Source organism: Nomascus leucogenys, chromosome 1a (assembly GCF_006542625.1).
Source record: "Nomascus leucogenys isolate Asia chromosome 1a, Asia_NLE_v1, whole genome shotgun sequence".
NCBI lineage: Eukaryota > Metazoa > Chordata > Mammalia > Primates > Hylobatidae > Nomascus > Nomascus leucogenys.
Window position 1 is genome coordinate 77,774,435 of NC_044381.1, and position 26,304 is coordinate 77,800,738.

General features: G+C 34.5%; 1 protein-coding gene across 2 annotated transcripts in view; it reads left to right on the plus strand.

The window, feature by feature from the left end:
• The window catches only part of MNAT1 (MNAT1 component of CDK activating kinase), a 241,529-nt gene that overhangs the window by 130,736 nt on the left and 84,489 nt on the right, over window positions 1-26,304 (plus strand). For both annotated transcript variants that reach the window (XM_003267768.3, XM_003267767.2), the window contains one exon: window positions 24,253-24,374. In XM_003267768.3, the coding sequence (XP_003267816.1) occupies window positions 24,253-24,374 (122 nt within the window). The remainder of the gene's footprint in view (window positions 1-24,252; window positions 24,375-26,304) is intronic.

A 26,304-nucleotide genomic window follows, 5' to 3' on the forward strand; every position in this document is an offset into this window, starting at 1 on the left:
TCGCATTGTTCAACTCCCACTTATGAGTGAGAACATGTGGTGTTTGGTTTTCTGTCCTAGTGATAGTTTGCTGAGAATGATGGTTTCCAGCTTCATCTACATCCCTGCAAAGGATATGAACTCATCCTTTTTTATGGCTGCATAGTATTCCATGGTGTATATGTGCCACATTTTCTTTATCTAGTCCATTATTGATGGATGTGTGGGTTGGTTCCAAGTCTTTGCTATTGTGAATAGTGCCTCAGTAAACATACGTGTGCATGTGTCTTTATAGCAGCATGATTTATAATCCTTTGGGTATATACCCAGTAATGGGATTGCTGGGTCAAATGGTATTTCTAGTTCTAGATCCTAGAGGAATCGCCACACTGTCTTCCACAATAGTTAAACTAATTTATACTCCTACCAACAGTGTAAAAGCATTCCTATTTCTCCACGTCCTCTCCAGCATCTATTGTTTCCTGACGTTTTAATGATTGCCATTCTCACTGGCGTGAGATGGTATCTCATTGTGGTTTTGATTTGCATTTCTCTAATGACCAGTGATGATGAGCTTTTTTTCATGTGTTTGTTGGCTGCATGAATGTCTTGTTTTGAGAAGTGTCTGTTCATATCCTTTGCCCACTTTTTGATGGGGTTTTTTTTTCTTGTAAATTTGTTTAAGTTCTTTATAGGTTCTGGATATTAGCCCTTTGTCAGATGGATAGATTGCAAAACTTTTCTCCCATTCTGTAGGTTGCCTGTTCACTCTGCAGTGGTAGTATTTGAGAGAATTGACTCCAATTTTGAAAGAAGTTCTGTGCGTTAAATGCTGTCAAACAGCATCATGTGCTACAGAGAACTCTTTCATGAAAGGAAGAGTAAATCAATGTGGCAGACTTCATTGTTGTGCCATTTTAAGAAATTGCCACAGCTAGTCCAATTTTCAGCAACCCCCACCCTGATCAGTCAGCAGCCATCAACATCCAGGCAAGACCTTCCACCAGCAAAAAGATACAATTTGCTGAAGGTTCAAATGGTTAACATTTTTTAGTAATAATGTATTTTACATTAAGATGTGTGCACTGTGTTTTAGACATAATGCTATTGCACACTTACTAGACTATAGTAGAGTATAAACATAACTTTTACATGCACTAGGAAATAAACAAAAAATGTGTGTGACTCACTTTATGGCAAGGGTCTACAACCGAACCTGCAATATCTCCGAAGTATGCCCATATCTGCCTTTCGTAGGAATTGTGTATCCTAGAAAGTCTTAAGGGACAAGGAATCTTAGAGAAGTAAAGTTCTGGCTAAACTTTTGTGAGATTAATACTGTGTTTGTGTGCATTAATAGATACGTTGAATTTTGTCCTTGTCACATATATTTCATCTTTCATGTAAGGTGTATACTTCAGTGGATTTATTTGGAGACCCAGGCATATCTCTTGCCTATTTTGGTGCTTTGGCCTATCTTGGGAGGTCATGAGATGTCTAGCCATAGGTAAGGATATTGGCATGGGGATTTAAAAATTCAGTGGTTAGTAGAATTGGAGATGATCTTTAATATTATGTCTACTTCTGAGATTCCATGAATTTCATTATTTATAGACGTTCAAATTACCCAGGTTTTCTGTGCCTTTCCAAGTCCTCATGGAATTCCTCATGCTACTCAAATTTGAGTCATTGTGAAAGATGTTAGTGACTTTTGAGAATCAGATTTTTACATTGGGGAGTATGAAGATGAAAAAAATTGGCCCAGATAATCTCTGTTGACACTTACTAAAAATTTAAAAACATTAATCAAGACAAAAAATGAGAAGTGAATGGTTCTTAGCTCATTTCTTTAAAGGCACTACTGTTTTGTATTTTGTTCAAGAAAAAAAGTTTCACAATTTTTTTTAAGCAACAGTATAATCAGAACCAGAGCTCTGCTAAGTAAAATCATGCAGTTCAGTCTCTTTCCTCTTGACACCTTACTGATACCAGGAAGTTTTGATTGTGTTATATGTAGGTTGGTGACTTAAGATCAGGCATCACTGTTAAAACTCATAGTAGGTTTGAGTGGAGTGTTTTCAATTAAGAGCTTATTGATACTATGTTATGGGAACATATAATGCCTGGGAAAGGTACTAAGTGCTGGGTAAGAATGCAAAAGACAAAATGCGAAAAAGCTATAATTTAAGAAATTTTAAACTTTTGCCCAAGACTAGGCTTAACTTTAGGAAAGATAAAGTTTTCTCTCCTGAATTGTTCCCGGGGCCTGAGACGAAATTTATGATAATTAATGTGTTTTATATATTGTCAGTCTTAAACTGTAACATCATTTATAACATTGTTTCTGCAGGAAGATGCTTTGAGTTCTAACTTACAGACTTTTGGAAGTTAGTGATTTTATCTTGTAATATTAAACAACAGTCTGTAGAGATGTGCAAAATATTCCCTCTCTTCCTGCTTCTCTTCCTATTGATGATGATGATGAAGTAATAATAGTGGGTAGCATTTTGTAGACACTTCTTTTATATCCTTTAAATGTATTTATTAAATTCTTTACAAGTAAAACTGAGACTTTTTTCTTTTTCTTTTCTTTCTTTTTTTTTTTTTTTTTTTGAGACAGAGTCTCACTCTGTCGCCCAGGCTGGAGTGCAGTGGCACGATCTCTGCTCACTGCAAGCTCCGCCTCCCGGGTTCACACCATTCTCCTGTCTCAGCCTTCCGAGTAGCTGGGACTACAGGCACCCGCCACCACGCCCGGCTAATTTTTTGTATTTTTTAGTAGAGATGGGTTTTCACCGTGTTAGCCAGGATGGTCTCGATCTCCTGACCTCGTGATCCGCCCGCCTCGGCCTCCAAAGTGCTGGGATTACAGGCGTGAGCCACCGCGCCCGGCCGAGACTTTTTTTTTTTTAAGTTATTTTTGCTCAAAGTAGAGCTAGGATTTGACTGTTCAGAACTCTAAAGCCCCATGCTTTTAACGTTGCGTTAGTCTAAGGGCACATTTAATATGGGAGTCATAGGCTGTTAGTGTATATGCTTGTGTTCTTGCTGGTGAGAAGATATATAGATGGGAAAGCTGCTGTGGTATGAAGAAACAAAATAAATACAGAATACGATTGTTCTTTAAGTTATTTGGTGGTTAACCCGTAGTTAACTCATTACTTCACCAAGAATAGTTTTGGTTATTATGGAAATCTTGAAGCATATATATTTCAAAATGAGTTAGAGGCCTTAGGCATTTAAAAAATACCACCAGTGCTGACATAATATGAGAACATAGTGTAGGATCTTGAGGCATTTTTTACATATTTAGTGAATCTTTTATAGATATTATCAATTTTTATGTTCTCTTATGTAGTACAGATTAATATTATGAATATAGTTGGTTAGTAATTTCCATGCGAATTTATATCTATTTAAAGATATAACACTTGAAAAACACTTAAAAGTAATTGCTTTTTTCCAAAAGATTGTATATTTCCAGAAAAAATGTTTTCTGTTTTAGTAATAAATGTAAAAACGTTCAAACTCATGAACATTTACATGAATTCATTGTATATAGGGAGACAGTATTAAGGATATAAATTATTTAAAACATTTTCCTTAGAACTGGAACAATAAGGTTATGTTGTTCAAAATGTTAAAGTTTAAAGAAAGAAATTTCTTTGTTAAGGGAAGACAAAGCATATTTGGCACTATGTATGAACATGCCTGTTTTGCTCACTGTGGAGCTCCTAATGCCTAAAATCATGTCATTAGGTTTTTTTCACCATTAAAAAAATCAGTTTAATATTGAATTATTTAAAAAAAATTTTTGTGAAAAGGTCTACAGGCATCTTAAAAATTGTCTGTACACTTGCTATTAATGAAAAAATTAGAAGAATTTCGAGCAAGAAAATATTCACCTGAATCAACATATTTTAGTGTCCTTAATGTGGAGCAATTAGCTGATAAGCTAGTTTGAACCTGACTTTCAGGGTAGAATACTTTTGAGATTGTATTTGTTTGTTTGCTTTCAACAAGGCAAGTGTTGATGCTAGATCAATTAGCAAATCTTGAAGAATTAACTTAAATGGTGTGGTAATTCCTGTTATTAGAGATATTTCTTAGAACTCATGAAATTCCTCCCTCCCACACGATATCAGATGTGTTGAATTGAGAAAGTTGCCAGGCAGCAGTCTTGTATATCAGAGTCCAGTTCAAAGTTGTTAGAATGAGAAGTGTTTTTAAAATGTTATGGGAATACCTGAATTACAATTGAACTTCGAAATTAAAAAGAAAACACAAGACAGTATAAAAATAAAGACCTATAAGAGTGCTGTAGCAAGTTGGGTTTTTTGTAACCTACTTTTTAAAGTACAGATCTTTGAAGGCAGGTTTTTACTAATTATTTTATTACATTGCTCTTGCTAAAGACAGCAAGGCAAGTAATTATCCTCAGATCTGAAGATTAAAAGTCTTATGATTTTTAAATAAATATTAAACAAGGAGAGTAATTTTTATAACTGTTAGCACATATGCTTTGTGTGCTAGCTTTTTCCTAATGTAAAATGAATCTGAATATGCCGTATGATTGGTGACAAATAAAAAACTCTTTGTGCAATTAAGAGAAAATCTGTTTATTTAAGAGCTCTCAAAGGTTGTAAAAGATTATACTTGGCTGTATGTGAAGGATAAATGTTGTGAAATAATGCCCCTTAGTTCCCCTTTTATAATAAATCTCAGCTGTGTGTTCAGCACAAGGGCTCAGTGCCAAAAAGAACAGGTTCAACTTGTCCGTGAGGATTTGCACCACAGTAAAGTGCACAACTGATTTTGTAGAGGTCATTGTGGAGGTCAGGGCATGTACAGTTGAATGAAAGCAACTTTAAAAACATGGTAGATCATAGAGTTACTTGAGATTCAAAAATCAATGTTAACTTAAGACATTATAAAGATGGAAAATCATAAGAACCTTCAAATATATTTTTATCTTTATCTACATATGTTAATATATTTTCAGACGGATTAAAAATAATTTCTTTGGCATCTTGTGCTAGTATAGTTTTAAGGATCTTCAGGATATTTTATAATTGCCAAGATTTGGAAGCATTGGCTATTTTAATATTTGTTAAATTCTGAAGAGTGTTCAGATAATGAAGGTAGGATATGATGGTGGTAGAACAAAGTGTGCAGGGATATGTGCATGGTGGGAGTAAAGGCAGGGGAGTGTGGGTGAGTTTTAATAAAAATAATGGGTGTAATCTGGAAAATGTCTCCACAAGTCATATTTATCTTGAGTTTATGATCGAAAGATTTGAAATTTAACAACAACAACAAAGAAAATGCAGTCTTATATAGTATGATTCTTGTTCCTAAATATCTCAAAAATACTTTTATATATTTGTGGTAAATAGAAATAAATGAGAAATAGAATGTGGAGAGGCTGTAAGATCCCAGGACTCCAGCCAGTGCATTGAGTTTCATATAAAGAATACCTGAAAGGATATAACTAAGTAGATGCATAGCTTACCTGGGGTTATATTTTATCTAGAGCTGTACTTCATGACCCTTTTCTTGTTTCTTTTTGGTGACTATTTTTTAAAAAATGGTGATCATAGCAAAATGACAGGCAACCATTGGTTTCAGTGTGGGGATTAATTAGTAATCTTTAGAACGTGCTTCAGCAAATGCAGCTGATTGGCAGTAGCACCTGTCTCAACAACTGACGGAATGTTAGTACTTTTATCAAGTAATTTTCAGAAGGGCTCCAAAGCTATTTTACTAAACTCTCTCATATGAACTGCTTTCTTTGTCCTCTAGGGCATTGTTTTACTAAATATACCTATCTATGAATTAACTAATTAGTGAAAGGAAGGCTATAAAATTGTTATTTTTTTAATTTTAAAAAATGGAAACAAATGTGATAGTCTGTGTATTCTTGTATTTGTGGGACCACCACTATGCTCACTGATCACACACGTATGTTCTCAGATGAAAAATTTATAAAGGATTGTGATTTTGCTGTATTGTTTTTGTAGTTCGTCTCATAAAACATGTCTCTTAATTATGAAGAGTGATTTGTTAAAGTACAGTAAACAGTGATTTAAAGGATTGATTAGTATAGTCAACTTTCTAGAAAGGCAATTTACTTCTGCATTGCCAGGAATTACTCTTTTTAGTTGAAATAGCCTTTTTACTAAACTGGTTCATATTTCAAAGGATATGCAGTTTAACATTGATTCACAGACAAGCCATCAATTTTATGTTGTTTGAAGAAAATATTATTTTTGCTTGTTATAAAAACAAGATAACTTCTAAGTGAGTATCTAATGAGGTTGTAGCACATCTCAGTAAAGATGAAATTTGCCTTAATCTGAATGTGTTATGGAAAAATTGATTGTAAATATTTTCTAAAAATGAATTGATATGCTTTAATGAACTAGAGTAACTTTCATTTAAAAAGTACTTATATACTAATGTTTTTTAAACAAATGAGCACATTATATTTAATAATGTTTAATAAATGTAATATATTTTAAATAAAAATTTAAATAGATACTGTTAAATGCTTGAAAATAGGGACAGTTATGGTGGTATACTTTCTGCTATATCTTCACAGTGCCTAACATCCACCAAATGTTTAATAAATAAATTTTCATATTTTAGTTCTATAATAGAAAAGTGCTTGGTGGATTTTAGCAGGATAGGGTTTAAAATCTGAGTAGGTTATTTGGTCTTGGAGAGCTTCAGTTTCTCTTCCTGTAAAACAGGTAAAACATACTTACCTCAAATGTGTATGTAATGCCTAACACAGTGCTTGGCACACAGTAGATGTTCAGTAAATATTTCTGTATCATTTTAGTGCAATTGCACTGTTAGTAATCCATTCCATATCTGCCTGACTTTAATAAAAGACAATATATGTGAAATTTCAGGTGAGAAGGGTATCAAGTCAGTGTCTTAAATATTCTGTTCTTTTCTGCATTTTAGGGTAGATTTAATTGCATGGTGGTTTTATGAGTGTGATAGTGGTGGTGTTGGTGTTTGTGTGTATGTGTGTTTGGTTTGGGGAAGTTAGATTGGGATGATTAGAGTATTCATAGTGTTTGTTGTTTCTTTTTAGGACAGAAGAAAGGTAAAATCAGTGACAGTCTGGCTTAGGTCTTCACTTATTTTCTACAATGGGAATGGCAAAACAACTACTCCTTCTGTTGTTAAATGACCTCAAATAGAACGAGGAGATTTGTTATGTAGGTTTTTTTGGAGATAGGGTAGATGATTAGAGGGATCATTTTAAAACATTTCTTCATTCATGAAACAAATATTCCTGATACATACCAACTACTGTACTAGGCGCAGAAGAGTCAAATCTAAATAAAATGTGGTCTCTTAAATTATTCAGTCTCTATAATGGCGTAAAGAAACTTCCATCTTTTCATGGAAAAATATTTTTGCTTTAGAAGACTACTAATCTTACATGGTATTTTTGTTTTGCTTATGTAATAGTAGCAGTATTTGTAGATAATTTTATATAAAGCCATTTTTATATTACATTAGGAAATTTGGACTTATGTATAAGTTGTCATTGTTGGATAAAGTTCACTTATAGTGCCAAGTTTGGAATTCTTGGAAATTATTTTTGAAATTAGTAAAAGAAAGTGAGCTAAAATGCTCTATGCCTGAAAGTTTTTACAGAAAATTTCTTGCAAATACTGTTTTTCTTAAAATTAATGCAGACTCTTTTAAAGGAGGCAGGTTTTGTCTAATCAGATAGTCTCCTTGATGTTTTTCTTTTCTGATCTTTTTATAGAAACAGATATGGTTTGCTGGACACTATGTCCTCTTGGCAACAAATGGTAGTTTGGTAATAAGACAAGCATCAGAGAAAGAATGAAAAAATAATACTTTTCAACATTGTATCACATTCATCAGTGCCCAAGGAAAAAATAAAACCTATAACAACAAAAAGAAACAAAATAAACAAAATATTTTTCTTGTATTTTGCTTTTCCTTTAAGCTACTGGCATATTTGCCTATTTTCATTTGTCTTATAATTTAATGAAAATAATGTTTGCCTAGTGTTTCTTCTTCCTTCCATTCCCTCTTTGTATTCTGGCATCTATTTTCACTACTGTACTGAAGCTCCTCTGGGTATTGAAATTCCCTTCACTGGGAATGCTCTTTCTTCCCCTCCATTTCAGGGCCGTTTCAGCCTTCAGAGGTTCTCCCAAATTTCATTTCTTCCATGAACTCTGCTGAATGAAAATTCAAATGCTTGTCATATTCAGTAGAATCATATCATATGTGCATTTAATTTGCTTGAATTCAACTAAAGTTGAAAACAACACCAAACCAGGGAGAAAAGAAGCAAAAATGCCTCTCTTCTCCAAGGTAAAGAAATTTTGAAAACAGCATAGATGCCAAATGTAAGCCACCTACTTAGGTGATCCGTTCCAATGCTAGAGGAGAAACTAGCTGAGTTGGATTTACATAAAGAGATGAAAATATGCACAGAACAATGTACAGTATACTTTATAGGCAATTTGAGGGATTTTTGAGGGGTTATTTTGACCTTTTTTTTTTTTTTTTTTGCCTTAATCTGACTTTAGAACCGAATCCTTGTGCATGTCACAGTATAGCTGTGTTGAACTAAGTCAGTCATATAATTTAGGACCCTTCTAGGTAACACTTTGATCTTTCTCAAATGTTTCAGATGTGGAACTTACTGAGGGAAAATGACTAGCTTAGTTCCTTTCCTATTTTTATTTTTGCATTTTTCAGGGAGGGAAAAATTTGTACGAATGAAATTATAGTCAAAACAGGTTCAAGCAGAGGGAGACAATGCTGTTCCTTTTATGTTTTGTGTTCTCCTGTAGTTTGAGACTCATGCCTTTCTCAAAAGTAATTGCATGTGAGCACAAATATATTGCCACAGTTAGTGTCTATATGAGCCTTATTAGTTCTAAGCCAATACAAGGAATTTATAGGAATGCTTATTAAATATCCAGAGTTTAGTTGTAATTATATATTATTTGAGAATCTTTAATGATACTAATCTTTTGCTAGTGATCTTTCAATGGAAGATACTATTTCCTAATTTTTTCCAACCTTTTCAAAATTGGTTACTTTTCATTTTTGAAGTTCTTAAGGAAAAATTTATATTGATAGAATAAGAATTCTAAAATTAGAGTTGAAATATTATTAAAGGACATTTTTCTGTGTGGAACACTAATTAGTGCATGTGTTTAAGGAGGAGATTACAAATGAATTTGGCTAACAAATCTTTAAGGAATTTCACTGTAGTAAACAGATTTTGATGAGGTTCCAGGGCTAATTTGCTAGAAACATTTTCAGAGACTTGGCTTGCCAAGTGAAGATGTATTTAGAGCCATTTTATTTCTAATGTTGAGCAAGAAACTTAAGCCCTTAGCTAGATAGTTATAGAAATTTGTCGTTGATGTTTTCAAGCATATCATATGTATTTGAGTAGAACTGAACATTGCTGAAGAGTTAGAAAAATATGGTGCTGTGTCTACAGGATGAAACCTCTTTTTTTATTTTGAAGAAGCCTGTTTTAGAAGAAAATTTTTGTGAAAATTGGTAATCTAACTATTAGGCATCACATTTTAAAAGACAAAGAGTGCTCCTAAAGGCTGATTTGTGCAAATATGTCATCATTAGAATGCTTAAAAGAGCCTACCATATATATATATATGTATATATATATTTATTTATTTATTTATTTATTTACCGTTATATTCTACTTATTCCCAAACATACATTCAGAAAAAGAATGTAGTCTGATGATTCTAATAGAGTTGGGAATCTGGGTCTTAGTCTTGTGCACTTTTTTCTACTGGCTGTTTCTTTAGTATATGTAGAATCAAATTACTTTACATTAAATTTGAGGGAAATTTTATGTATTTTTATGATACATTGTGAGTCAGTGGCTTATTTCCACTTAGTGGTCATGAAATGATAGCAAGTTAGACTTACTGTTTGTCTCCTCACTTATACACTCCCTGCTTCCCCATTGCACATGGTGAAAATGAAACTTACAGAAATTAAATGTTGCACCTCAGTTCATTCTAGTTTAGAGACAGTGCCAAGAGAAGTACATAGTTACACCTTAGCCTGTAGGCCCTGTCCCTCATTTGTCTTTTTACTGTTTACTTTACATTTTGAAAGAAATTAGAGAAAAATCATTTATATGGGGAAAAATGAATTATACTTACCATGAAATTATGTGCTACCAGGAAGTTATTACCATGCAGCTGCTGCAGTGATGATAGGCTGACATCACCCTATAATGACTAGAACAGCATAGTATAAAAATCTCTCTGCTTGCTTCTAAAATAAATTCAAAACAACTGAATTACCAAAGAAATGTTACTCAGAATGAGCAGCTTATAGACAGTACCAGGTATATTCTTTAAGTACTCTATCCCATTGCAAAAATATGTGTGGGCACACACACTATTATAAAATATATTCACATCCATATACATATGTACAAATAGACATATATGTATGTGTATATACCTGCATACACAGCACACATGTCCACACACATTTAAATTATTAGAACATTACCAAAACAGAAATAGTCATTCAGAATTAACTTCAGTTGATTTTCTAAAAGGCTGCTTGGAGTTATTTTCTTTGGAAATAGTCCCTAGGATTACAGTAGTTTAAAGCTACCAGAATGAAATATTCTGGTTTCTGATTCCACTTAATAAGGTAGCATATTCTGTAGAATTTGACAGATTTAACAGATTGTGAGAGGACTCAGTTCATGAAACAAACACTACCATCTTTTTTTTTTTTTGTAATTAAATGACCCTAAGAAATAAAAGTGGAATGGACAGTCTCACTGTAATGTGATTTACTAGGATATGAGCTCCCAGAGGGCAGGGGCTTGATCTGTTTTGTTCCCTGATGTCCTTTTCAGTTCTTGGCATATAGTAGGTGGTTATATTTGTTGTATGAATGGATGATGAATGCCACAGAGTAAGCACAATGTTTTGTTATCTGAAATTTTGTTAAAATAACTACTAAGATGTCTGGAAAACACATTCCCAGCCTAGGATGAAAAGCATCCATTGACTGTAATGAATAAGTGAAAAGAAAAAAATAAAGTCTAGAGAAGTTAGAAATTTATTTCTTGTATACTCTCATAGTACACAAGACTGCGTAACAAAATTCCAATTGTTTACGCTTAGTAAGAGCATTTTAAAATTTATAGAATATGGAAATGTGATCATCTTACAGTTGCCTTAGTGTTCATACTATTACATCACATGACAGCTTTTTTATATTGTGTTATTTTATATATATATATATATATATATATATATATATATTTTTTTTTTTTTTTTTTTTTTTTTTTGAGATGGAGTCTCGCTCTGTTGCCAGGCTGGAGTGCAGTGGCACGATCTCGGCTCACTGCAACCTCCACCTCCCGGGTTCAAGCAATTCTCCTTCCTGAGTAGTTGGGACTACAGGCACACACTGCCATGCCCAGCTAATTTTTTTTTTTTTTTTTTTTGTATTTTAATAGAGACGGGGTTTCACCACGTTGCCCAGGCTGGTCTCAAACTGCTGAGCTCAAGCGATCCGCCTGCCTTGGCCTCCCAAAGTGCTAGGATTACAGGCGTGAGCCACCGTGCCTGGCCTATATTGTTATATTTTTATATTATTCGTTAATTCAACAAAATATTGACCAGCTTTTTGGTGCCAAGCTGCTCAGTGAGGTGCCTGTGACAGTGAGCATAGGGCCTTACAGTCTAATGGGAGACAGATTCAAAACAGACAATTACACAGAGTTTAACAGGCTTACAGGGCTTATTGGCAAATATGTTGAAGATGAGGATAGCTTGGTGGATAAATGTCATTAAGCAAGATCGATCAATTAAAAGAGTTCTGAATTTAAAATTGTGTTAAAGGATTTGCAGAATCATTTAACCTATCGGCCTAAAGTGCCAGCACTTTGTAATTACAACCTCTTCTATGGTACTTAACAGAAAACCATATACTGATAGGTACAGAACTGGATTTTCATGTTTAATATTTTTATTATTGTTTATTTCAACAATCTATATACTAATTGATTATTTTTATTGCCATTATTTTCATTAAATAATAATGTATTTTCTTTAATAGTGTTATTCTTAATGGTTTGTTGCATTCTAAATGTGTGTTTCTATTTTAACATTGTATGTGTTTAGATTTAACGCAAAAGATATTCTTTGCTCTTTATTTGGTGAGAAAGCATAATGATAATATTTGTAGTGTGTAGATTAACAGACAAATCTTAGTAAATTGTAAACTTTTTTTTTTTTTTGAGACGCAGTCTCGCTCCGTCGCCCAGAGTGCTGTGGTGCAATCTCGGCTCACTGCGAGCTCCGCCTCCTGGGTTCACGCCGTTCTCCTGCTTCAGCCTCCCGAGTAGCTGGGACTACAGGCGCCCGCCACTACGCCCGGCTAATTTTTTGTATTTTTAGTAGAGACGGGGTTTCACTGTGGTCTCAATCTCCTGACCTCGTGATCCGCCCGCCTCGGCCTCCCAAAGTGCTGGAATTACAGGCGTGAGCCACCGCGCCCGGCATAAACTATTTTTTGTAGTAGCTTTTAAACTTTCTGAGTAAGAAAAGTTAAATAATACATTTCAGATTATTAAAAATACAGATTATTAAAAATACTGCCATGTATAACTACCCGTGTCAGCATTTGCATTCTTCTTCCAATGTTCCTATGTTGCTCTATATGGAAATGAGCTGAATTTTAGAAAACCTTTTTTCTCATAAGCTTATATTTTTTGACTAGCAAATGATGGAAATATAGGGCTCTAAGCTATATTTTAGAAAAGAAACAGGTTCCCTTTTGTTACATTGTAGAGGAATAAAAACACTAATTGTATATACTACTGAATGTACAGTTTGCATGCATTTCCCCCCAGGTATGGGTGTTACCTAAAGTTGCATGGTTTTCTGTGGTTCTTCTCATTACATTTTTACTTTTAAAGCCTTATTTCTTTATCAATTATGTGACAACAGTAACAAAACCAGAAAGGTCTTTAGTTTTGTGCTGTACTTTTGAAAGTCAGGAAAATGTACCTGAATTACTTAATGGTGTTTTTCAAGACTCAGTGCTAAGACCTCACTCTTATATATTCCCCCACACCCGTTTTCTTATTCTTGTGACCTTGCCTATCATTTTGATGCTGATAGCAAAATTTCTTTTGAGTTTATTTTATATTTCTAGCTGCCTTTACTGAACATTTCTACTTGGATATTTTACAGGCAGCAATGTTGGATTGATTTAAACCACCATCTTAAACTCTATTTTTAACAGCTTTATCGAGATATAATTTACTTACCGTAAGAATTACTTATTTAAAATATACAATGTATTGATTTTTAGTAAATTTACAGAATTTTGTAACCATTTCAGTAATCCAATTTTAGGATGTTTTCATCACTGCAAAGAGGTCTCTGATACTCATTTGCAGACATAACACATTCACACTTCTAGCCCACAGCAATTGTTAATCTACTTTCTGTCTCTGTAATTTTGCCCTTTCTGGACATTTCCTAGAAGTGGAATCATATAATATATTGCTCCTTCACATCTGGCTTCTTGTAGCATAACGTTTTTGATGTTCATCCACGTTGTAGCATGTACCAGTATTTCATTCATTTTTATTGTTGAATAGTAATAAAATTCAGCATATTGTGTGAATGTTCAATAAAGGAATTCATATTCATACTATATGAATGTACCACCCCATTTTATTTATCCATTCACAATTGGTGGACATTTAGATTGTTTCCACTATTTGGCTGCTATTAATAGCTGCAATGAACATTCATGTACAAGTCTTTGTGTGATCATATGTTTTCATTTCTCCTGGGTAGATACTTATAAGTGGAATTACTAAGTCATAAAGTAAATTTACTTCTCACTTTAAGAAAAACTACTCAACTAATTTTCAAAGTGGCTGCATCATTGTATACTCTCATCTGCAGTGTCCATGGGTTCCTTTTCTTCACTTCTGCACTAACACTTTTTATTGTCTGTCATTTTGGTTGTCATTCAAGTGAGTGTGCATTTAGTGTGCATTTTTCTGAATATTATTGATGTTGAGCGTCTTTTCATGTTCTTATTAGCCATCTGGTCTTTTAAAATCTTTTGCCACTTCTAATTGCGTCATTTTGTCTTTTTATTAGTCAATTCTAGTATTTTTTTTGTTTTTTTTTTTTGACACAGAGTTGCACTATTGTTGCCCAGGATGGAGTGCAATGGTGCGATCTCGGCTCACTGTAACCTCTGCGTCCCAGGTTCAAGCAATTCTCCTGCCTCAGCCTCCCGAGTAGCTGGGATTACAGGCGCCGGCCACCATGCCCAGCTAATTTTTTCATTTTTAGTAGAGATGGAGTTTCACCATGTCGGCCAGGCTGGTCTTGAACTCCTGACCTCAGGTGATCCACCCGCCTTGGCCTCCCAAAGTGCTGGGATTATGGGCTTGAGCCACCGCACCCAGTCTCTAAGAATTCTTTATAGGTAGTATTCTGAATTTGATTGAATTATAAAATATGTGGCTTCCAAGTATTTCCTTCTGGTCTGCATTTTATCTTTTTAAAATTTTCTCTTTTTATTAGTATGTTTTGCATTGCTATAAAGGAATACCTGAGACTGGATAATTCATTAAGGAAAGATGTTTATTTGGCTCTTGATTCTGCAGGCTGTATGAGGAAGCTTTTACTCATGTTGGATGGCACAGGGGGAGCAGGCACACATGGCAAGAGAGGGAGCAAGAGAGAAGGAAGTACCTCTTTTTTTTTTCTTTTTTTTATTATACTTTAGGTTTTAGGGTACATGTGCACAATGTGCAGGTTTGTTACATATGTATCCATGTGCCATGTTGTTTTGCTGCACCCATTAACTCGTCATTTAGCATTAGGTATATCTCCTAATGCTGTCCCTCTCCCCTCCCCCCACCCCACAACAGTCCCCGGAGTGTGATGTTCCCCTTCCTGTGTCCGTGAGTTCTCACTGTTCAGTTCCCACCTATGAGCGAGAACATGTGGTGTTTGGTTTTTTGTCCTTGCGATAGTTTACTGAGAATGATGTTTTCCAGTTTCATCCATGTCCCTACAAAGGACATGAACTCATCATTTTTTATGGCTGCATAGTATTCCATGGTGTATATGTGCCACATTTTCTTAATCCAGTCTATCGTTGTTGGACATTTGGGTTGGTTCCAAGTCTTTGCTATTGTGAATAGTGCCACAGTAAACATACGTGTGCATGTGTCTTTATAGCAGCATGATTTATAGTCCTTTGGGTATATAACTAGTAATGGGATGGCTGGGTCAAATGGTATTTCTAGTTCTAGATCCTTGAGGAATCACCACACTGACTTCCACAATGGTTGAACTAGTTTACAGTCCCACCAACAGTGTAAAAGTGTTCCTATTTCTCCACATCCTCTCCAGCACCTGTTGTTTCCTGACTTTTTAATGATGGCCATTCTAACTGGTGTGAGATGGTATCTCACTGTGGTTTTGATTTGCATTTCTCTGATGGCTAGTGATGATGAGCATTTCTTCATGTGTTTTTTGGCTGCATAAATGTCTTCTTTTGAGAAGTGTCTGTTCATGTCCTTTGCCCACTTTTTGATGGGTTGTTTGTTTTTTTCTTGTAAATTTGTTTGAGTTCATTGTAGATTCTGGATATTAGCCCTTTGTCAGATGAGTAGGTTGCAAAAATTTTCTCCCATTCTGTAGGTTGCCTGTTCACTCTGATGGTAGTTTCTTTTGCTGTGCAGAAGCTCTTTAGATTAATGAGATCCCATTTGTCAATTTTGGCTTTTGTTGCCATTGCTTTTGGTGTTTTAGACATGAAGTCCTTGCCCACGCCTATGTCCTGAATGGTATTGCCTAGGTTTTCTTGTAGGATTTTAGTGGTTTTAGGTCTAACATTTAAGTCTTATTGTCCCTGTTTGCAGATGACATGATTGTATATCTAGAAAACCCCATCGTCTCAGCCCAAAATCTCCTTAAGCTGATTAGCAACTTCAGCAAAGTCTCAGGATACAAAATCAAGGTACAAAAATCACAAGCATTCTTCTACACCAATAACAGACAAACAGAGAGCCAAATCATGAGTGAACTCCCATTCACAATTGCTTCAAAGAGAATAAAATACCTAGGAATCCAACTTACAAGAAATGTGAAGGACCTCTTCAAGAAGAACTACAAACCACTGCTCAATGAAATAAAAGAGGATACAAACAAATGGAAGAACATTCCATGCTCATGGGTTGGAAGAATCAATATCGTGAAAATGGCCATACTGCCCAAGGTAATTTATAGATTCAATGCCATCCCCATCAAGCTACCAATGACTTTCTTCACAGAATTGGAAAAAACTACTTTAAAGTTTTTATGGAACCAAAAAAGAGCCCGCATCGCCAAGTCAATCCTAAGCCAAAAGAACAAAGCTGGAGGCATCACGCTACCTGACTTCAAACTATACTACAAGGCTACAGTAACCAAAACAGCATGGTACTGGTACCACAACAGAGACATAGATCAATGGAACAGAACAGAGCCCTCAGAAATGATGCCACATTTCTACGACTATCTGATCTTTGACAAACCTGACAAAAACAAGCAATGGGGAAAGGATTCCCTATTTAAGAAATGGTGCTGGGAAAACTGGCTAGCCATATGTAGAAAGCTGAAACTGGATCCCTTCCTTACACCTTATACAAAAATTAATTCAAGATGGATTAAAGACTTAAATGGAAATACCTCTTAAAAACCAGCTCTCTCGTGAACTAATGGAGAATTTGCTTATTACTAAGGAAGGACACAAAGCCATTCATGAGGGCTCCAGTCCCATGACCCAAACACCTCCCACTAGGCCTCACCTTCAACATGAGGATTACATTTCAACATGAAATTTGGAAGGGACATGCATTCATCCTACATCACTCTTCCACCTTTCCCTTTCCTAGTTTTCCTGCCTCTGTTAATCAGCTCTCTCTGGTTTTCACATTTTGCTTCCCACCTCAGCTATACCAGATTGCTACCAATTCTTGCAGTTTTAATTATAATTATTTTTTTTCTCTTCCCCCCCATTATTACTCAGATCTAGACCATATTACTTTAACCTTAATCACTAAAATAGCTACAGACTTGACCTGCTTGATTCTAGGCTCTTCTTTCTTTGGTGCTATTATATTTTTCTTTGTTATAAATACATAGCCTTTTTTTTTTCAAAACTAACAAAGATTCCATTATCTATTTTAAACATTTTATAATGAAAAGTTTCAAAAATAGCAAAATTGGAAAATAAGACAATGAATACTCATATGCCTAATACCTAGATTCAATAATCTGTAATATTTTGGTATTACATCACACACACATACACACACAGACACACACACGTATATATATGCACATTTTTTCCCCTGAACCGTTCTAAAGTAAATTACAATTTCCATGAAATTTTACTTTTAAATTCTTCATCTGGCATGTCTCACTGACCTGTTCCTGCATAGGACATTCTCATACATAACCATAATGCCATAATCACACCGAACAATGAACAGAAATTCTCTAATATAGCTTAATACCCAGTCTATATTCAGATTTCCCCAATTGTTGCCAAAATATGTCATGGCTGTTTTTTCCCTTCCAAATTAGTACTGAGCCAGTGACTCTCACTATGTTTATTAAACATCTTAATTCTGTCTTAATCTTGAATAGCTCCCATCCCACTTTATACTTTGTCATCTTTATTGTTGTTGTTTCTGATGACATTGACGTATTGAAGAAACCAGGCCACTTGTCTTGCAATATGTTTGTTTCTCTGTGGTATTGTTCAATAGTAGTTTTTTTTATAGCCATAAATATAAAATATACCCATTTTTATACCCATTTTGGACAATTCAGAAAATAGTGCAACAAAGTTAAATAATTTCATCACCTAGGGGTAGTTTTTCTTTAGTTTTCTTTTGCATTTGCAGATTTACTTTATTTTGTTATGTTTCATTTGAGATGAGATCTCACTCTGACACTGAGGCTGGAGTACAGTGGCACAATCACAGCTCACTGCAGCCTTGATCTCCTGGGCTCAAGTGATCTTCCTGCTTCAGCCTTCCGAGGAGCTGGGACTACAGGTGAACACCTACAGGTGAACACCACCATGCCTCGCTAATTTTTTTTTTTTTTTTTTTTTTTTTTGTAGAGATGGCTCACTGTGTTGCCCAGGCTGGTCTGAAGCTCCTGGGCTCAAACTATCATCCCACCTTGATCTTTCAAAACGTTAAGACTACAGGCATAAGCCACTGTGCCTGGCTCTTAGGCAGATTTTAAAAATAGTTTAGATCATAATGATCATGTACTTAACGTTTTACTAATTTCTCTTTAAACATGATTTTAAATGGCTACACACTGTTTTATGTTATAATTGAACTGATGTTTACTTAAACTGATGTTTACTTATTGATTGAACATTTAGTTTCCTTTTAGTTTTTGACAATATAAACTGGGATGAACAGACATGAATAAGAATTTGATTATATTTCTGATTGCTTTCTTATAAATTATTACAGATGGTATTACTAGGTCAAAATCTGTGAGGATTTTAAAAGTTTACTAAATTGCTTTTCATCAAGAAAGCAATTCCATAATTTGCTGTCTTACCAGCAGTGTATTCACGCTCTCTTGTCATATTAAACATTATTTATTTATCATTTATTTAGTAATATGCTGGAGACAAAACATTCTGACATTGTTTTGACTGTTCTGATTTCTTACTCTTTGAGTTCAAATTAGCCTTGGAGTCTTTTCTAGCTGTAATTTAAGCTATCTATACTGATGCATTCTCTGCCCACCCTTCTTTCCCCATATAACTGTCTCTGCTCAGGTTTACTTATTGTCTCAGGACACAACATACTGCTCTGGTAATATTGCTGTCCTCCCCATTGCCTTGCTTTTGTAGACTTTGTCCTCAGGTCTGGCACAAGTTGCACTGTTTCATTCTTCCATCTTTTATTGATTCTTCCTCTCAATATTCTTCCTCTCGATATTCTATCTTTTTCTTCCTATTCTATCTTTTTCTCCCTCTTGATATTCTTTTTTTCTGTTCTGTCTCTTTCATTCTTCCATCTTTTATTGATTCTTCCTCTCGATACTCTAAGCACTTAAGTCTATACCATACCGTTTGGCACCCCACCAAATTTAATTCAAATATAACTTATAATTAGTATATCATGCACTTTGAGTTATTTAATTTGAATCCTCCTTTTTCTGATAATTTAGAATAATATCTATCACCCTTACTGTTTGGGTGGAAATATCACCAATAACCATTTTTCATCTAAAAAACTTTTAAACACCTTTTTCCTCCCAATCACTTAAAACCCTTAATACTTTCTCATGTGACCTGTTAAGCCATTATCTGCTCTGTTGGTGATTTTAAAAATTTAAAAAACATCAATGAATGTAAGTCATTGTTCTCTAAGTTCTGCCCCAGCTTTAAGTTTGAGAACCATGGCATCTATCTCATGAGTTTTTCCGAGGGAAAGATAGATGGAATGTTAGAAGGGCAGTTTCTGTGTCATTTATGAACTTTACCTTATCGTTCTTATGGCAAACAGAACTACCACTGAGTAATGTTTATTTTTCTCTAAATGTTATAGTTTTAAAAAATACTCCTTTTTGAGCCTATGGTGTTTTATGTACCTGAGCTATTAGAATTTATATAAAAAATTGGTTTAAACCACCTAGGATTTACTTACTGCCATTAAAACTTTTAAATTGAACAACCATGATTGTATTATTTAAAAATAGGATATTAAAAGGCAGTGTGTGGAACCCATACTGGGCAGTAATTGAGAGATATAACTTTATGTGACCTTAGAAAAATTTACATTTTGAGGATAATAGCTTCCATATCCACAAAATGAAGGTGTTAGGGGAAAAAAGCACAGGCTTTAGAATCTGACAGACTTGGCTTTTAATCATCAAACTGCCATTAACTACAGTATGATCTTGCTCAGTCACCATATCTAACCCCCGTTTCCTCATTCATCAAGTATGATTAATAGTACTTAATCATACTTTATTAAATAGTAACATTTCATAAAATTATTGTGGATGCTGAGATATGCATACAAAACCCTTTAGTATAGTGCCTAGCACAGAATAAATAATGTTAACTATTTTTATTCAGTGACCTTTTTGGCTATTGTAAATGATGTCCCCACAAACTTCAGAGAAGACTTTTAATTATAAGACGTCATAACTTTAGTAATTTGGGTATTGTTGCTAAGATTTAGGTAATCATTAGATTTAGTATGTTGTTTTCCAGTGCAATTACTTAAGAAAGCTTGTCTTCCTTAAATATTATCTTCCTTGGAAGGTAATCCAGCTTTTGAAAATACCCATTCTGTGTGAGCCTTTCTGGACCTTGCTGTCTAATTTCTGAAATGCAAACGGAGTGTTGGTGAAACTGTAAGTGTACTTCTTTAATTGTCGCAGTATTTTTCCTTTCCCTCACTTACCCTCCTCTCTTTTACTCCTCTCCCCTCCCTTTTACCCCCATAGCTAAAACATGTGACACTAATACTGGACATTTTTTATCAAATGGCAGGAGAATTTAGTGTCTGACAATTTATGAAGAAGACACTTTGAAATAGGGATGTCAGAACAAGTCTCAAAATATCCCACTCAGGCACTGTCTTCTTAACCTATGCAATGCTCTCTGAATCATTGGTCTGAAATTGGATTATTCTGTGATAGTATAAGATTTAGCTTAACAGTTTCATGTTTATTTAGAAAGGCTGTGGAACATGGAGGTTAGGGGTTAAAATAATATGAATGAAATTTCTGACATTACACTTTTTTTCTCTTTTTCCTGCGTATTTTAATTCTAGCAAAGCAAATGAGGAAATTAGAATATCCAAAACTCATTTTAAAAAGTTGTGGTAAAATACATGTAACATAAAAGTTCATATTTTAATCCCTTTTAACTGTACATTTCTGTGACATTAAGTACATCCAAATTGTTCTGCATCTATCACCACCGTTCATTTCCAAAAATTTCTCATCTTCCTCAACTCAGCCTGTACCCATGAAACACTTAACTGCTCTTTCCCATGTTCCTACTCTGTGGTAATCACTGACCTACTTTCTGTCTCCATGAATTTGACTACTTTGGAACCTTCTATTAGTGAAGTCATATACTTTTTGTCCTTTTATGCCTGGCTTATTTCATTTATCATAATATCTTCAGGTTCATCCATGTTGTCATATGTCAAAATTTCCTTCCTTTCAAAGACTGAATAATACTCTATTGTATTTATGTGTATATACACACCACATATTATTTATTCATTTATTCCTTGATGGACACTGCATTGCTTCCACCTTTTTGCTACTGAAAATAATGCTGCTGTAAATATGCATTGGTGTACAAATATTTCTTTGAGACCCTACTTTCACTTTCGGGTATATACCTAGAATCCAATTGCTGGATCATGTGGTAATTCTGTTTTTAATTTTTTGAGGACGTGCCATACCGTTTTCCACAGCAACTGTACCATTTTACATTCCCACCAGCAATGCACAAGAGTTTCAGTTTCTCTACATCTTCACAAGCACTTAGCATTTTTTGTTTTTCTTTTTAATAATAGCCATCTTAAATAGCCATGGGTGTGAAGTGGTATCTCACTGTGGTTTGATTTGCATTGCCCTAATGACTAGTGATATTGAGCATCTTTTCATATACCTATTGGCAATATATATATCTTACGTGGTAAAATCTCTGTTCAAATCCTTCGCCTCTTTTTGGTGAAGTACTTTTGACATTACAGTGTCAGAGATGCCTATTACAACGTGCCTGTAAACTAGCTAGGATGATGCTACATGCTATTGAACTTGTTGAAGAGAGAAACTGTAATCCAGATGCAAGCATCTTGGATGGTTGTTTCTCACTGCTACAATTGTATTTTATCACTTTTAAGTCATGACTTTTACCTTTTTTAAAAAAATAAAATAGATAATGTGTACTGTGCATCCAACTTAGTAATTTAGGGGAAAAAGGAAACTAAGGGATGTAACAACAAAAAAATTTATAAACTAGAAATTGGAGGAATTAATAACTGCAAGAATGGTTTATAAAAAGTTATGAAATAGAGAAATTGATAGAACTATACCAAGAAAAATAAGAGAACTAGGGTTAAAATCAGAAAACATAGACTATATAAAATGTAGGTATTTTTATAAATTAGAATTCTGTGCCCACGTGGATGATAGATATGTAAATCTCAATGTAATGGTATATAGCTGAGTGGCACTTTATTTTGCTCAGATATGATCTGTAGGGTCTTTGTATTTTAGTTATCCAGTAGTTCTTTCTTCTCAGAAAAATAGAGTGGATGTTTTCATCCAATTTAGTTTTCAGCATAAAATTTTCTTATTTTATTTGTATATGTGTGTGTGATGTGAAATAAATACACAGTTGGTAAGTTAGTTTGACATCGTATAAAGACTTCAGAGAATAGACATTTATGTGGCACAGCTTTGCAGAGAATAATTTTGTTAGCTTTCTTCCCTAATTTGAGCTTTCAAAAAAAAAAACACTGATTACCAAAAACGTCAAAGTTGTTTAGTAAAAATAGAAAAATGTGAGGATAGACTATGCTTGTATACAAGGGAACTTTAAAAAGTTTGTGGAAAATGGAATTAAAAGATAAATATAAAAAATATAAACTTTATTTCTCAACATAAGCTCCATCAGGAACAAGATACTTTTGTAAGCAATGATACCAGGCATTTAGTTCATCCCAAAATAACTGAGGGTCCTAGGAATTTAACTATGTCAGCGAAATCTTTTTTTTTTTATTATTATTACTGAAGAAAAATGGGTTCCTTTTACAAATTTTTTGAGGTTAGGAAACAAGAAGAAGTAAGAAGGAGCCAAGTCGCGACTGTAAGGTGGACACCTAATGATTTCCCATGGAAACTCTTGCAAAATTGCCCTTGTTTGATGAGAGGAAATGAGCAGGAGCATTGTTGTGGTGGGGAAAGGACTCTGGTGAAGCTTTCCTAGGTATTTTTCTGCTAAAGCTTTAGCTAACTTTCTCATAATAATAACCAGATGGTATTGTATTTTGGCCCTCCAGAAACTCAATAAGCAAAATGCCATGAGTATTTTGAATTGTTAGTTTTTTGAATTGCTGTTATGACCTTTACTTGTAACCAGTCCACTTTTGCTTTGACCGGACTACTTCCACCTCTTAGTAGCCACTGCTTTGATTGTTTTTGTCTTCAGTACTGGTAAAGGCATGTTTCATCTCCTGTTCTTTGAAGAAAGGCTTCAGGATCTTGATCACACTTGTTTAAAATTTCCGCTGAATGCCCTGCTCTTGTCTGCAGCTGATCTGGGCGCAACAGTTTTGGCACCCATTGAGTGGAAAGTTTGCTCAACTTTAATTTTTCAGTCAGGATTGTGTAAGCTGAACCAGTTGAGATGTCTATGGTGTTGCCTATTGTTTCTGCTGTTAATCATCAGTCCTTTTCAATTAGGGCATGAACAAGTTTTTTTTTTTTCCTCACAAACTGATGCAGATGGTCTGCCACTGAGGGCTTCATCTTCAACATTTTCGTGTTCCTTCTCAAAATGAATTATCCATTTGTAAACTGCTGATTTCTTTGGGGCATTGTCCCCATAAACTTTTTGTAATGATTTTGCCATTCTTCCATCCAGTCTTCACCATAGATATTTGTTCTTGTTTGAATTTAGTAGAATTCACATTGCTCTGATAGGAGCTTTTTTCAAATGGTCTTATGCTTCTTTGTGCTTCAAACTAGGTGCTGTTCAGACATGTTATAACAAGTTAGTACAAGTTTGTTTTGGTGCAAATGTTTTTAAAATCCATGCATAGTTTTTAAATAATATGTATTTTTCATAAACGTTTTGAAGTCTCTTGTATTTGATGACTTCTACCATTGACATTGAACAACTGTACTGTTTAACACTACATCTGAATTTAATGATGGATTTGGTTTTCCTCTTTTAAATCATGTATAAATGACTATTGATTCTATTATGTGGGTTTCGGTTGTGCGATGCATTGTACCCATGGAACAGCACAACTAATGGCTAATACGTCTAATGTGAGGAATTTAATTCATCTTTAAAATGATTATAAATAAGTAGCAATATGAAAATAATAATAAGAGGTATTAACTTCCTTCCTTTTTGTAACAGGGTCAACATATTTCACTGGCACCTATTCACAAGCTTGAAGAAGCTCTGTATGAATACCAGCCACTGCAGATAGAGACATATGGACCACATGTTCCTGAGCTTGAGATGCTAGGAAGACTTGGGTATGTGTCCTAAAGAACTTTACATTGAGGAGCTGATATGTGGGACTTATTGCTGTTCTTAACTGAGATGTTAACATTCTTAGATTTTCAGTTTATAGAACTTTACTGTTTTGTGAAAAATGAACAGTACTTAATACTAAGTTGTTTTTTTTTAGTACATTAATTTTTCTATGGACTTGTTAGGTCTCTTGAGATTGAGCCTGGAATACATTAGTTCTTTTTTAAGTCTGTCCTTGGCAGCCATATTGAAATGGCTGTTTATTTTCAGTCGTAAGTGTTTTTTTCTTTTTTAAAGAAATTGGGGCTTAATTTAGTTAGTAGTAAGCCAATAAAAATATGAGTTGGGCTCCTTGCCATGAAAAAGGGTAGATTTACTCATTGTGCACTGTCTACAGTGAAACTACATTTATGAGCCATGAGCCATGAAATATATTTTGTTGAAAGGTATAATGTAAGGCTGGCCCTGTGGTTCAACAGTCATATTATATATATCCATTCTGGAAATGAACCTGGGATCCTGGCTTTTGTGAGGGATGGAGAGATGGTTATAGTCTCTCTCATGGGAGCAAGTGGGTATTTGTATACTTGAAGAGTGCAGGCACAGATGTTGCTAGATGGAGCAAATCATTTCTTGGTCTCATTTTAAAATGTGAACTATTGAATGAAAGGCTGATCCAGAAACTGTTGTTGCTTAACAAAAGAAAATAGTGGAAAGGATATACTATGAAAAAAAAGTGGGTAAATCGAGGCCAAGCAATTAAAAAGCAATAGAAAAAGTCAGAGACCCCAAGAACAAAAACAAGAAAGATGAAACAAATAATAAAACCTACATTCATCTTCAAAAACAAAACCAAAATCTGGAACATGTTGTATAATATTTTACATGTGAACATCAAGGCTCCAAGGTAAAGTTACATTTAAATGATATTTAATATCTTAAGGCTAAATTTTATTTATTTCTTTATTCTCTTAGAGTCCTACAGCCTACAAGCATGAAGCTAACAGGATGTAAAACAACCTAAAACCCCCTTTGAGATAACAGATTTATTAAACAATTGTCTTAAATGCTAAAATTGAAGTTTGAGGAGATAGACAATATTGTGTTTTATAATGTAAAAAGTTATACATGATGTAGACATTTATTTCTTATCTCTTACAAAGAGCCAGAATTGTGTATCTTTAAAATAAATTTACCTCAAAATCTTTACTTTTAATGTCCGTGAAGTTAACGTGTTTAAAATAGTACTCCTCCGTTACTAGATTTTGCATTTTCCAATAATTTTGTCAAAATTTTTCATACACAGATTTTATTATGTTCAGGTAGCTTTCTTCTGTTCCTAGAATGTGGGATTATTATTTTTTTTTTTCTTGAGACAGAGTCTCGCTTTGTCACCCAGGCCAGAGTACAGTGGTGCAATCTTGGCTCACAGCAACCTCTGCCCCCTAGGTTCAAGTGATTCTCATGCCTCAGCCTCCCGAGTAGCTGAGGCTGCAGGCATGCACCACCATGTCTGGCTAATTATTGTATTTTTTGTAGAGACAGGGTTTCACCATGTTGGCCAGGCTGGTCTTGAACTCCTGGCCTCAAGTGATCTGCCCACCTTGGCCCCACAAAAGTGCTGGGATTACAAGTGTGAACCACTGCGCCCGGCCCATCTTTTAATATACTGAATTCAATTTGTTGGTGTTTTGTCAGGGATTCTTGCTTTAGTGTTCATAAAGGGTATTGGCCATAGTGTTTTCTAGCTTTATTAAGATATAATTAGAAAAGAAAAATTATATATATTTAAGATAGAGAAGATGTTTTTTAAGTATTAATTTTTGTGGGTTCATAGTAGGTGTATATACAGTGGGCTACGGGAGATATTTTGATACAGGCATGTAATGTGTAATAATCACATTAAGGTAGATGGTATATCCATTACCTCAA